Genomic DNA, 12,482 nt, shown 5'->3' with positions numbered 1-12,482 from the left:
CCTTACTATGTCACATGCAGGTTTTTTTCTCACAAGGCAATCTGAGCAGACTGGGCTTTATAATAAGCCTAATATGTCCCTTTTAATAAGTAAAAGAAAAAAGTACTGTCTTTTTTCACCTTTTTTGATTTGATGTGGATATGAAGGACATCATGATGGTTTTCTTCAGATGAAGGTAAGGAGATGAACACGTATTTAGGCTCAGTTTGTGTCACTTCATCTTCTTCTGATCAAATAATCTGCTACAGAAACACCAGGACAATATTCCCGGTCTGTATCGCTCAAATGTGAACATTTCCTAGTGAATATTATTGATATGATACATGAAGACATTACATATTTACTCATTGTCTCCTATATTATATTATGATTTGGCATATGCATGGACCATGCCTATTATGTCAAAAAGTACATTTGAAGACTATTAAATACTGGTGAGTTGACTTTAATCTGAGGAAGGCTATCTGTGTCCACATGAAATAAATGTAGGCTTTTTGTCAAGTGCATAATTTCATCTCAACATTTCTGAACAGCTTGAAGCATGTAATGTGCTTATATAGTATTAAACACATCAGCATTAACACAACTGATGGTTGCTTTTCTCTGTCAGTTCAGTGTCAGCATGGTTCTCTGATGTACTGACCTCAGATCAACGTTTACAATCAGAGCCCGCTGTGCTCGCCGCTGTGCTCTGTTAATATGAACTCCAACACTACTTGAAAGCCATAATCCAACAGTAGAAACAGACAAAAGTGATGCCAAGGATGTCTCCAACTGTAGCTTCAGCCATTACTCTGCTATGAACAAAGAGGGGAGTGGCTGTGGACAGCAGCAGGCCTGGGATCAGCAGACCACCAGCCTCTTAATGGAACGTGCATGTATGCATAAATTGATACATAAATAAAAGTAGTGCAATTGATGTTTCCATATGTAATGTAGTAAAAGTAATGATTTTTGTTAGCACTTTCTATGACGCACGATTCTATAATGCATTAAAAACATACTCATAATGCGTTATAATCTGTTTTTAGCAGTGCATAATTATAGTTAGAAGCACTCTTTATAACAATAATCATATAAATAATTTTATAATGACTTATAAGGTCAAGTTTCAAAGTAAAAAATAAAAAGTATGCTGCATTAAGACTACTGCAACAATTTACTCAGAAAAGTTACTTAAGGAACGTGTAAAGGGTTAAATGTAACTGCTTACGACACCTCTGGTGTTAGTGTGGAATTGTCAGGGAAGTGAGAACAGACACAGTCACAGCTTCCAAAGGACTTTATGTTTAATGTTGCGTGATCAATTAAGACACACAGATGTTCATTTATTCCAGGTGGTTTTATCATCCGTGTTCTATATACCGCTGTGCTGTTTGGATGCAATCAATTATTATTGCAGTGACTCTTGTTTCTCATTGGCGCTCCATACTGAAAGTCTCCATCTACTGCACGATGAGTTACCAAGTAAACTTCTATCATTAACACTTTCTATGTCTAAAATGCTGTAGAAACATACTTGCAATGCCTTATAATGTGCTTATAGCACTGTATAGTTATAGTTAAACGCACACATACATTTATATGTATACGCATTATAAAGCATTTTATAATGACTTATAAGGTCATGTAATGAGTGCTTATAACTATGATTATATAAGCAGATTATAACACATTATAAGTATGTCTATAATGCATTATAGACATGGGCATTATAGAAAGTGCTATACTTGTATCACTTAATGTATCATTAAGTATATCATTCATCAAGCACTTCTCAAAGAGCAGACTCTGTAACTCATTTACATATTCCTATAAATTAGGACGAGACAAACCTTGTCTACACCGACCAAATAGTGTAGATGAGTCATGAGAAAATAGACTTGCAGTTTACAGTAACAGGAGAATGTAAAGCTTGGTGTGGGCGGCTGCAGCAACATTCAGTGTCAACACTAGATCTGTGCTGCCACAGTGCTGCTGTGCACTCAGACTGTATTTTAAAGAGCAATTTGTAGACAACTTGAATTTCTTTGTGCGTTATTCTAAGGCGCCAGCTTTAGTGCCTGGCTGTGTTTTACGCAGGTGAAGACACTTCACTGATGTTGTGTGTGCAGGAAACTGTCTCCTATTTCTCTCTGTTTCTGTCTCTTAGTGGATATCTTCTTACTCTGCTCTTTCTCTCCCCTGCAGTAAGAAACAAAACCTAGCAAGATGATGATGCACATTAGTTGTAAGTATCAGTATTTTGTGTAATTATTACTCGTTGTGGTCCTGCCTGATGTGAAAGCAAACTTTTTTTTTAACTCTAGAAGCCCAATGGAGAAGTTTTTTAATTAGTGGGTCCCTGTCTTGTTTGTCTCTTGAAAGCGCACATGGGGCAAAAAAGCAACAGAGTTATCTTTCCTTCCAAACTACAGTTGTGAAAGCAACCTTGGGCTTCAAGCTTATTTTCTTCCAACTTACAGTACGTGTGTGACCACATTAATTGTGTTTTGGGCCAGGAGCGCTGCAGAAATGCTTCTGAGGACACAGCAGAACCATGGTTGAACAGATGTGACTGAGAACTCGCAGCTGCTGTGTTGCTGATGTGCTGCTTTGTAACATGGCTGCTGTAGTGTAGCTTAGTGTGTGTGTGTGTGTGTGTGTGTGTGTGTGTGTGTGTGTGTGTGTGTGTGTGTGTGTGTGTGTGTGTGTGTGTGTGTCCATTACTCACGTTAGCAGCTGGGCGTTGTCGTGTTTCTTGCGGGATTTCAGCTTCTGTCTCCACTGGAGGAAGGACCAGAGGGTGGCGTTTGGCTCCTCGTTGACGATACACTGATCCCTGTCGGTCCAAACCTCCAGACCAATCAGAGGCACACGGATGTTCAGAGCCCTATAGAACTAAATACAAAACAAAACAACAAAAAATATGTACCTGCGCACACACACAGGTTGGTCCACAATCTTGTCATAAGCTCCCATAACTCAGTCTGGTCACACAAGGCAATTTCCCCCAATCTCCCCTTAAGGGCTGTTGAAGAACAATGTTGATCAAATCCTGATGAGGTTTAATACAACAGTAGAAGTTCATGTACAATGTTTTTAATCAGTAACTATGTATTCGGAATTTCAACAAACTTCAAAGTTGATAAGTAATAGATTACTAAAGATATGTGGCAACTGTACAACAATATCTATTAGCTTGTTGAATGGTGCTGTTTGTTCTCTTGAGAATTGCAGTCTGCAGCGGGAGAACCTATCAGCCTTACCTTATCCACGTAATTGGCAATTTCCATTATCCTCGCCTTGGTTTTTTCATAGTCCTTATTCTGCCGCTTAAACTGCAGGACAGGGAAGATAGGGGAGTATAAGTGGCATGAATGAGGTCAGCGGTCAGAAAAATAAATAAAATGTTCAAGATCATTCTTTCCAAAGCTCCCTGCAGAGACTAATGACCCATGAAAACATAACCATAACTCCACCATTCCTGCTATACAACTTCAAAGCTGGTCCATCATCATAATAATGCCAATTACAGAAGGAAAGGACCAGACTCTTTTTGGTCACCATGGGCTGTTACCATGGCATTATTGTCGAAGACAAAACTCTAACTGGCTTTCATGAAGATATAGCATCTCATGACTGCACCTTAGTGTCTATTTAAAAGCCATTGCACCTTTAGATTCCGCCTAAATACATGGCATTAAGCAGACAAATCCTTCCATCTCCAAATGCTTTCGCCTCATTGTGACTATGATCAGCTCAGAGCTCTCAGTATGAAAGAGCTCAATTAGCTTGAATGGGATAATTGTTTAGGATGAGGAACCTGTTTCCATCCTGGTGTGTCATTTGATGGCTGTCTGACGTCAGGGGACGAATGTGGCACTCACGCTGATGTACACAGAAATGTTCTGCTGTGGAATGGATGGGGCAGGTGGAGAGTTAACGTCAGCTTACCAGTGTGTTGTCAGCCACTATGTACAGCTCCATGTACTTGGTTGTACCCCACGCATTCCTTTTAACCTGAGAGTGTAGACAAAGGAAGAATGGTTAGCATGGGACATCAGTCGGATTGGTTTGGTACGTTATACAATAAACTGTACTAAATAATACTATAATACATTGTACTATAATATACTTTACTACACTGTATTATAATATACTATACTGTACAATAATATACTATGCTACACTGTGATATAGTATTCTATATTATACTATACTGTGCTATAATATACTATATTATACTATACTACACTACACTATAATACAATACACTATATTATTTATTACTTTTGAATCTATTACAATCAACAATACATCTTCAGAGAGACAAGAACAGTTTTTAATTTTAGGCATTAATTAACCGTTTAATTAATATATTTATTAATGTATCATACTGACTGTATGATCAAATCACTGATTTCTGTAAGTTTTGTTTATTTTTGTGGAATTTCATCACAGCTTATTTTCGTGTTTTAGAAAACTCTATGAAATATTATTCACAAGGAGTCAACAAGGCAGCTCTTTATGTACAGACGGCACAACGGAACAAAAGTTTTCCTCGTGGAATATTGTCAACCAACCATCCAGGTTCTCAGGTCTTCATACTGCAGAAATCGTTCCACAATAACAACATCACAATTGTGAGTCGGGAAAAACTGAATATAAAACTGGATTTGAAAAGGCAGCAGGTAGGCACTGGTGACAAACAGACCTGTTTATTTGTGATCATAATATGGTTTAAAATCTGGCACCTACACAGTCTGAAAATGGAACACTAAGAGGTGAAAAGCCTAAAATCTATGAGTAGCCTCCCAGCAATCCATGCTGTTGTGTTTAAAAAGCTTTACGGCTTCCTTCCATCATTAAGTTTCCATCCTCCTAATACTTGATTACAGCCATTAGGGAAAGGTTCTGCTGTGATTAAAACTCATTGATTTACGTGCGGGGAGACTGCTGCCTCAGCTCAGTCTGGACTTAACACTAATATTGCGGATTGGCGGGGAATCTATGGCACATATTCACAATAACACATTCACACATTGCATTGTTTGTTTGTTTGAGAGGCAACTAGTGGCAAAAGCCTTGGGACTGTTTGGGGGTCTGCTGTGGCTAGCTTGTCTGCATAACAACCCAGGATTAATGGGTGGCAGTGGAGGGAATTGGGAGAGCCAAGAGGTGCGGTGCGGGAGGGAAAAATATCAAGAAATAGGGGAAAAGGATGATTCCCTGGTGGAAAGCTGAGAGGGCTTTAGCATATGAGGTGGGGAGAAAGATGGTGATGATGAACAGTTTAAAGTGATTGAGAATATACTGGAAAATGATTAATGCTGGAAGAAATAAAAGAAGAAAAACCAAAAGAATGACTGCTTGTCCTAGCAGCGGAGACAGATGAAGGCAGATGGCCCACTGAGGAGCCTTTTTATCATCTATAACTGCAGATGAACAAATTAGACTTGTGTTAAGTTCTTCTTCTCTATAAAAGCACAGGAAATTCTCTCATAACCACGGCCTGCCCCAAACAGACCTGAAACGCTGAGACAAAGCCATAATTCCCTCCATTTCCAGGTGGTGCGAGAGTAATTTGGAGCCCTGAAATAGCACCAAGACCGATTCAATATCGCGTTTGCATATGAAAAAGATAATTTCTGCTGCAGAGCCAAATGTTCTCATGTGACTGGTGATTTAATTTAGCCGTGAAATAAAGCAAATCAAAACAGAATCACGACTCAGTCCATCACATACGAGGTACGAGGTAGTAAATGACTGTTTTGGACTTTCAATGTACCCACTGTGAAATTTAATTTATTTGAAAATAACATGATAACAATACCCTAAAATGATACCGATACCAATAGAGTACTTTATTTAATACCTTTTTTTTCTACTTCATTTGATACCCATCATGTGAATGGAAGCATTCAGTTGCGTAAAATGCCACGTACTACACAGCTTTCTCAAGGCTGTTACAAGCGCTGTAGCCTTGAGGATTGGCTCAAGTCATTCGGTCTATGACCTCGGATGTGACAACACTCAGATTGAAACATGATTATCAAATAACCCTGGTTCACCAAAAAGGCACCAGGAGGGAAATATGGATTTCCTTAGGATTTCCAAAAGTTCTTAAAATGCTACAAGAGCCTTTTTATTTTTGCTTTGACTCTGCAGTAGCATTTACCAATATTTTGAAAAATCCACTTGTTTGTCTTTGGGTTTTCCAGAGATGAAATTGTTATGGATTTTCTCGTCTGTCTTTGGGCAAGACAAGCAAACAAGTGCATTTGTATTAAAACTTAGTGTTGAAGATAAGAAAAGTAGTATTGTCACACTTTATATCAGAAAAAATATGGTATCACATGTTTTTCTAGAAAATGAGTGTCGGAAACTCACCCTGGAGGGAAACTGTCTGAGCAGGTCGGAGATGTGGTTGGACTGTGTGGTGTGATGGCCATGTCCACAGTTTCCACCTTTAATTGGCAGTTCCTCTGCACTCCACAGTGAATGGTGGCGAGGATCCACACCACTGCTTGGCTCCAGGTAGTAGGTGTCACTAGAATTCAAGGATATCAGGCCCCTGTGGGGGGGGAATGACAGGACAAAAGGTACGTTATGCTGGTGAGGAAGAAAAACCAAAACGAGATGAAGGGGTTTCAAGTTCTGATGCCCCCAAGAGGCCAACAAAATCAATGAATGCAGCTGAAGTATACTGTAAAGACAGAAATGTCATTTTCACAAACAACTTTTTGTAGGTAGCTAGCATGTATTGTTTGATCAACCTAGCACGGTCTAAAACTACGGAGATGCATTATTTTATTACCATTGTATATCAGTTGATTTTATGAATCCTTAAGATCTATAAGTGCACCAGTGAAACAACTGTCCTCTAACGAGTACTTGCATACAATCATAAGTCACATGTTAACCAATTACGTTGACATAACGCCATTCTTCATTTGTTTGGTAACCCGCTGTAGCTTTTCTCTTCACCTTCAGCCATTTTCTAAATGGGTTTACTATGGTAATCTTCTCAAAAGCCTACAACAGAGTGAGGACACATTGCAGGGTACTACCACTGCATGACTCATCATTCTTCCACGGGATTCCAACTAACGCACTGAACCGCTCGATGGACTGTGGAATGTGGTTTTTGTGCTGTGCTCTCTAGTGCCACATGGAGCACAGTGGGGCTTGTGTGACATAGACATGTGGTAAACACGGTTGAATACGTGTCTTTTAGACGCGTTAGACAACAGAAAATATGACACTGTACAAGCTGTTTGCAGTAATTTCATTGTCATTTTTTGTCCTTCTTCATAACTCTAAGAAGCAGATCCATTTATCACAAATGTGTGTGGAGGCATTAAAACTTTTCTGTGACTTTTTGTTTGTACAACCGGAGGAAAGTGCGAAACTGGGCGCAATTATCTCAACTTTGTACGATTCATCCTCTGTGACAGCAGATCATTGCCCCCACTATTTGGATGAGGTATACATGGTCGGATGACACTTTGTACGAACTAGTTCTATTCAAGCGTACTCAGGCCTTTAACCTAGTTAGTTAACCAAGATTACTGAAAAGTAGCCAACGGATGCCTTCAGCTGTCTCCATCTGTTGCATGACCCTTGTTTTGCACCTCGTAGCCGTCCACTGAAAGTATTCCGCATTGCTTCCCTTGACACCACGTTTGTTTGTTCATTGAACAGAATTGAGAAAACTTCCCCTTTTATATCCACAGGCAGTCAACATGGGGACAATATCTGTATGTGAATGACTAGATGACCATGATAGATGATCACTGATCGTTTTTTGTTTATTCTTACTTTAAATATAGGCAATAATCATGCTGTAAGTTTCGGAATGACAGTTCTGATGATGCAGTGGGGGATGTAAACAGGAAGTATATTGTTGCCATGGAGTCAGTTATCTGTCGGCTACAACTTGAGAGCTGTTTTATTTTGCATATATTACATTACATTCTGGCAAATTGGCACCAATAAAAGTATGCTGAATCAGCTCTAAGCTGTTTGTGCTTGCAGTGTATTCATGGATGTACGGACAACTATCACTGGATTACTTTGATACTAAAGTAACTTAAAAACACGATGATTGTAAAGCAAGTTCTGGTGTTATAAGGAGTGTTTTTTTTCTATGATTTAAAAATAGATTTATGCACGTTATAAGAAATAATCTGTGTGTTCAGATTTGCGGTATGACTCAGAGAAGAAATGTTATGTTTGATGCAAATGTTGGCCCCCGACACTAAGGGTTTTAAAGTATCTTAATTGCTGCTGCTGAAACTGCTGACATCATTAATAAGCGAAATCAGCGGGTCAAACTGCAATAACTAACTTCCCATTGATTTTAGAACACAAGTGTGTACCTGCCTCTTGCACGTCATGCAATATTATCTCACGTCCCTCCCTCCAAGCCCAACACTTTGAAAACCTCTGAGTATCAAGATACAGACCACATGTTGCCAAGTGGAAATAGTGTCTTATTAATACATATTGCTTTATGCAAAAAAAAAGAGGACATTGACAAACTCATTGACAGACATTGACAAACTCAAATTGAAAGATGAGGTATATGGTTGAAGTTTTGTCCTCTATGCATCCATACAGAAAAGTCATGATTATAAACAGTGTAGCCTGTTTTCTTAGACAACACCGAGCAGTAAAAAAGCAATATCAAGCAAAGAGATTCATTCTGCAACAGTGGCTGTCTGGGGGAACATCCAAACTATGTGTGTAAGTGTGTATGAGTGTGTGTGAGAGAGACCGAGAGGCTCCATCTCTTCCTCAAACACATGCGTGGACTTCTGTTTTTATGATGATCTGACTACATTCCCTCAGTAAACTCCACCTCAAACACTGATCCATAACCATAACCCTCTACCAAACTCCTAATGGAAAAACTACGAACAGAAGATAACTATCCTGACACCTGATGGTCACCTTGATGCAAAATACTGCATTGATATCAGAATACAGAATTTAGTCCATCTAAATGTCTATATATACTTAATTGTATATGTTTTCCAGTACAACTATATGATGGTCAATTTAAGAATGTGTCAGCAGTGAGGTTAGTTATTTGAAAATCTTAAGTAAAGTCTAAAACCTTTTGCTATCTTATCCAAAAAGTGACGAGACAACCCAATGAAGGCGGCGAGAGCGTGTATCAGGCACACAACACTGTGTGATGCGAGACGTAAGGCGCCGCCCCAGGTTTAGATATTAATAATGATTTTTAGGGAGTCGCATGGCAACAGTATACATACAAATGGACGCTGCTCTAACCATGCTGCTATATCGATTCGAATGGAAATGTCTATTTCTATGCTTTAACCCTAAACAAAAAAACTCCAGCAGAGCATCTACAAGGTAAGGGGGAAATATTTGTATCCTTCATTCAACATACAAGAAAAATAGCAAACAGCAGAGTGTAATATGTAACAATATCCACAATAACTTCTCAAAGCACTAAAAAACACTTTTCCTTTGTCCATTTGTGGCACTTCTCAGCAGTTGCAAGAGTAATAAGAAACGCTTGACTTTTAGAATTCTGAGGGGATATTTAGCTCGAGGGCAGTTCATTCCATTTAAACGGTGCATTTCACCTGAAACTATGTAACGCTGAGTAGCCTTCAGATCATGTAGATACAAGATTTAAATGAGAGAAGACATGTGAGGTATTTTAGCAGCTCTAACAGTAGAGCTGGAAAGATGAACATCATGAGAGGATAATTCCTTCTCGTCAACCGGGAAGTCCGTCGAACCTCGTGATACAGAGAGCGATGATTAGTGTGAAATGAGTCATTAGTGATAAAGCGTAATGTAGTGTGATAAACAGCGTTCAGCTGCTGAAGTAATGACAGCACAGAATGTCTCTGTAATCAAGTGCAGACATAAAAGCTAACAAAAGACAAACAACCTTTCATTGTGTATCGAGTTGAGTCAAATGAATCTTGAATGACACTCAGCTGTCAGACCAGAAGTATTTGTATGGTTCACAACAAAGCGATATGGCTGGCAAATTTTAATGGCAGAATAAGTCATTCAAATTTGGTGGACAGTGTTGGGCAAGTCACTTTCAAAATAAAATATATTACATGTAAGCTCAGGAAGTTACTTTGAATATTACATATAATCAAATCAAAGATAAGACTTGCCAACAGCGTCACATCATGACATCGATCATACATACTTATGCATAAATGTGCATTCACATGTTGAGAGGGAGACAGTTCTTTAAATCAATAGTAGGACATAAAAGGCTACAGTTAAGCTATAATCAACCCAAATAATAAATAATCAAGTCATCAATATATTAGTTACCATTAAAATCATATCATTTTCCCAATGTGCCAAATAAAACCTTATCATATAATACTATTTATAAATCAGTATTTGTGTTGACCAATAGATAACAAGAAGTTTCAGTAGATAAATATCAAAAGTATGTTTGAGTCGTATAGACAGAGTTGTCCATTTCATAGTTTGTCCGCCACTGACAAGTACATTTTTAAAATATTGGCCTCCAAAATGAATATGAGTAACGCTCTAATACAAACAGTGTAAATATCTTTAATCCATTTCAGGACATGAATTACCATCGTAAACCTACCTAGGAAGGACATTTATATGATCATTTTATAATTATTTTGAAACTTTAAAATTGAAAATTGAAGATGATAAGGATTCTTCTATTTAGATCTTCATATTTATAAAAACTAAAGTGTTATTGTGGCACTTAAATATGAAGATCTAAATAGAAGATTCTGAGAAATCCTTGAAGTGCAATGTGACCTGCTTGAATATCCATCTCGGTCCTGACATAGACAAATAATAGTTTGTGCAAGCTCTGCTCGGTGTGGTTCGATATGCTTTGGGGGTTTGTACGAAAGCCATTTCACCTCGTCTGGGATCACCTTGTCAGAGGTATTATTTATTTCAGAGCAGACACAAAAGGCACAAAGAGAATGAAATATTTTTTTTCCGTTGTGCTGGCTACTGTGTTCATTTACACTGCTGACCATATGGGCACAGCTGAGCTTTAAGCCTTTTGAGAAAATACTGTTGTTTTTTTTCTTAAATAATTATGTGTCCAAGGCTGTTTAACAATTTCCCCTAAAACCATGTAATTCATCCTGAGTCTACACCAAACAGCTCATTATGGCATGAAAGAGGCCGAGCTGGAAACTGCGGGGCAGGAGGGCAAATGAAAATACACAGAACTGCTGGAGGATTGCAGATAATAACAGAGATGGGTCAATGCTGGAACCTGAACATAAAGTTCTGATCCGAAACTTTGTTATCCCGGCAGCGAGGCCTCTGGTAACTGGAATCTTTTTGCAATCATGAGATTTTCCTTTTGCATAATCATCAGTTCCCTGCGAGGACTGCGGGGTCATGCAGTTTAGCCATTCCAGAAAAATGCTTCAAATCCACCGAGAAAACAAGGAGCGTATTTTATACAGAACTAAGGCTGGAACACAATAAATACTTTTAAAAAAAAACTATTTTATCCTTTTGAACACATCCTATGTTTATACCAGGAATAAAATGAGAAAACATCGTCATTTTCACAACTCCTCGTTAAAATCCAGGACACTGTTATGTGCTATAATCATGATCTCATAATGAGAGCAATAGGGACGGACGATGGAGTCATGCTGTTGTTTTATGAAAGATGTTGTTGATTCATAGTTTATGATCGCACTGTTGTGTAGTAGAGGACATGTTCAAAAGATGTCAGAGCATAAAAAGGGATTAGCTTCCGGAAAAACAATCTTTTCCCTGCAGAAAAACACCAAACCTCTTTAAACATTCTGCTGATTTTATTTGTTTCCTTCCACATCTTTCTGACATTATCATGTGATGCTATTATTCTGCCACCTAAATTACATTTATAGTTAGCCCTTTAAAGTGGCACTGTGTTAATCATTTATGAGTCTCACAAGAACGCACACAGAATGAGAGAAGAGACAAAATAGATTTCTCTTCAGTGTGAGAAGCAGTGTCACTGACGTAGGATTTAAATCTTATTCAACTGCTGATGTGAATGAAAGATACATCTTAAAACCCAAATTATAACTTGTAGTCAGGGTTTTTGTAATTTGGGATCTTATCCAAAAGAATATGGAATATGGAGCAATGTCAATACCATAATAAAGGTCAAATATCATTACAAAAGTGTCATTTTCACTTTAATTATTCTGAAGCTTTTACGGTTTCCTATGCTTAGCAACAGCTCTGCGGGACGGTGGTTGATCTGCAGCATAATAAGCAGTGTTTTGATGTTTAAACTTCATTTTTTTGCATAGCATAAAGGTTTATTATTGACCTTGGGAACACTAGTTTGACAAAACAACTCATTTGTACACATCAAAGTGTGTTTTCCAGGTGTTGGGGAGTGCAACTGCATATGCAAATAAAGTTGAATAAAGCCTTTTGTGTCTCCAAAGGGAGCTGTGTGTGTGTGAAGTCTGATAAATGTC

The 12,482-nt window shown here is 38.3% G+C and overlaps 1 protein-coding gene across 2 annotated transcripts in view; it reads right to left on the bottom strand.

The window, feature by feature from the left end:
• Positions 1-12,482, bottom strand: part of adam19a (ADAM metallopeptidase domain 19a) — a 156,439-nt gene that overhangs the window by 32,325 nt on the left and 111,632 nt on the right. For both annotated transcript variants that reach the window (XM_029454487.1, XM_029454489.1), the window contains exons 6-9: positions 6,373-6,556; positions 3,937-4,002; positions 3,249-3,320; positions 2,714-2,880 (exon numbers count right to left, since the gene is read on the bottom strand). In XM_029454487.1, coding sequence (XP_029310347.1) covers positions 2,714-2,880; positions 3,249-3,320; positions 3,937-4,002; positions 6,373-6,556 — 489 coding nt within the window. The remainder of the gene's footprint in view (positions 1-2,713; positions 2,881-3,248; positions 3,321-3,936; positions 4,003-6,372; positions 6,557-12,482) is intronic.

The sequence above is a fragment of the Cottoperca gobio genome, chromosome 18 (genome assembly GCF_900634415.1).
Source record: "Cottoperca gobio chromosome 18, fCotGob3.1, whole genome shotgun sequence".
Taxonomy (NCBI): Eukaryota; Metazoa; Chordata; class Actinopteri; order Perciformes; family Bovichtidae; genus Cottoperca; species Cottoperca gobio.
Note: the sequence above shows the minus strand (reverse complement) of the source record. Positions and strands in the feature narration are given on the sequence as shown.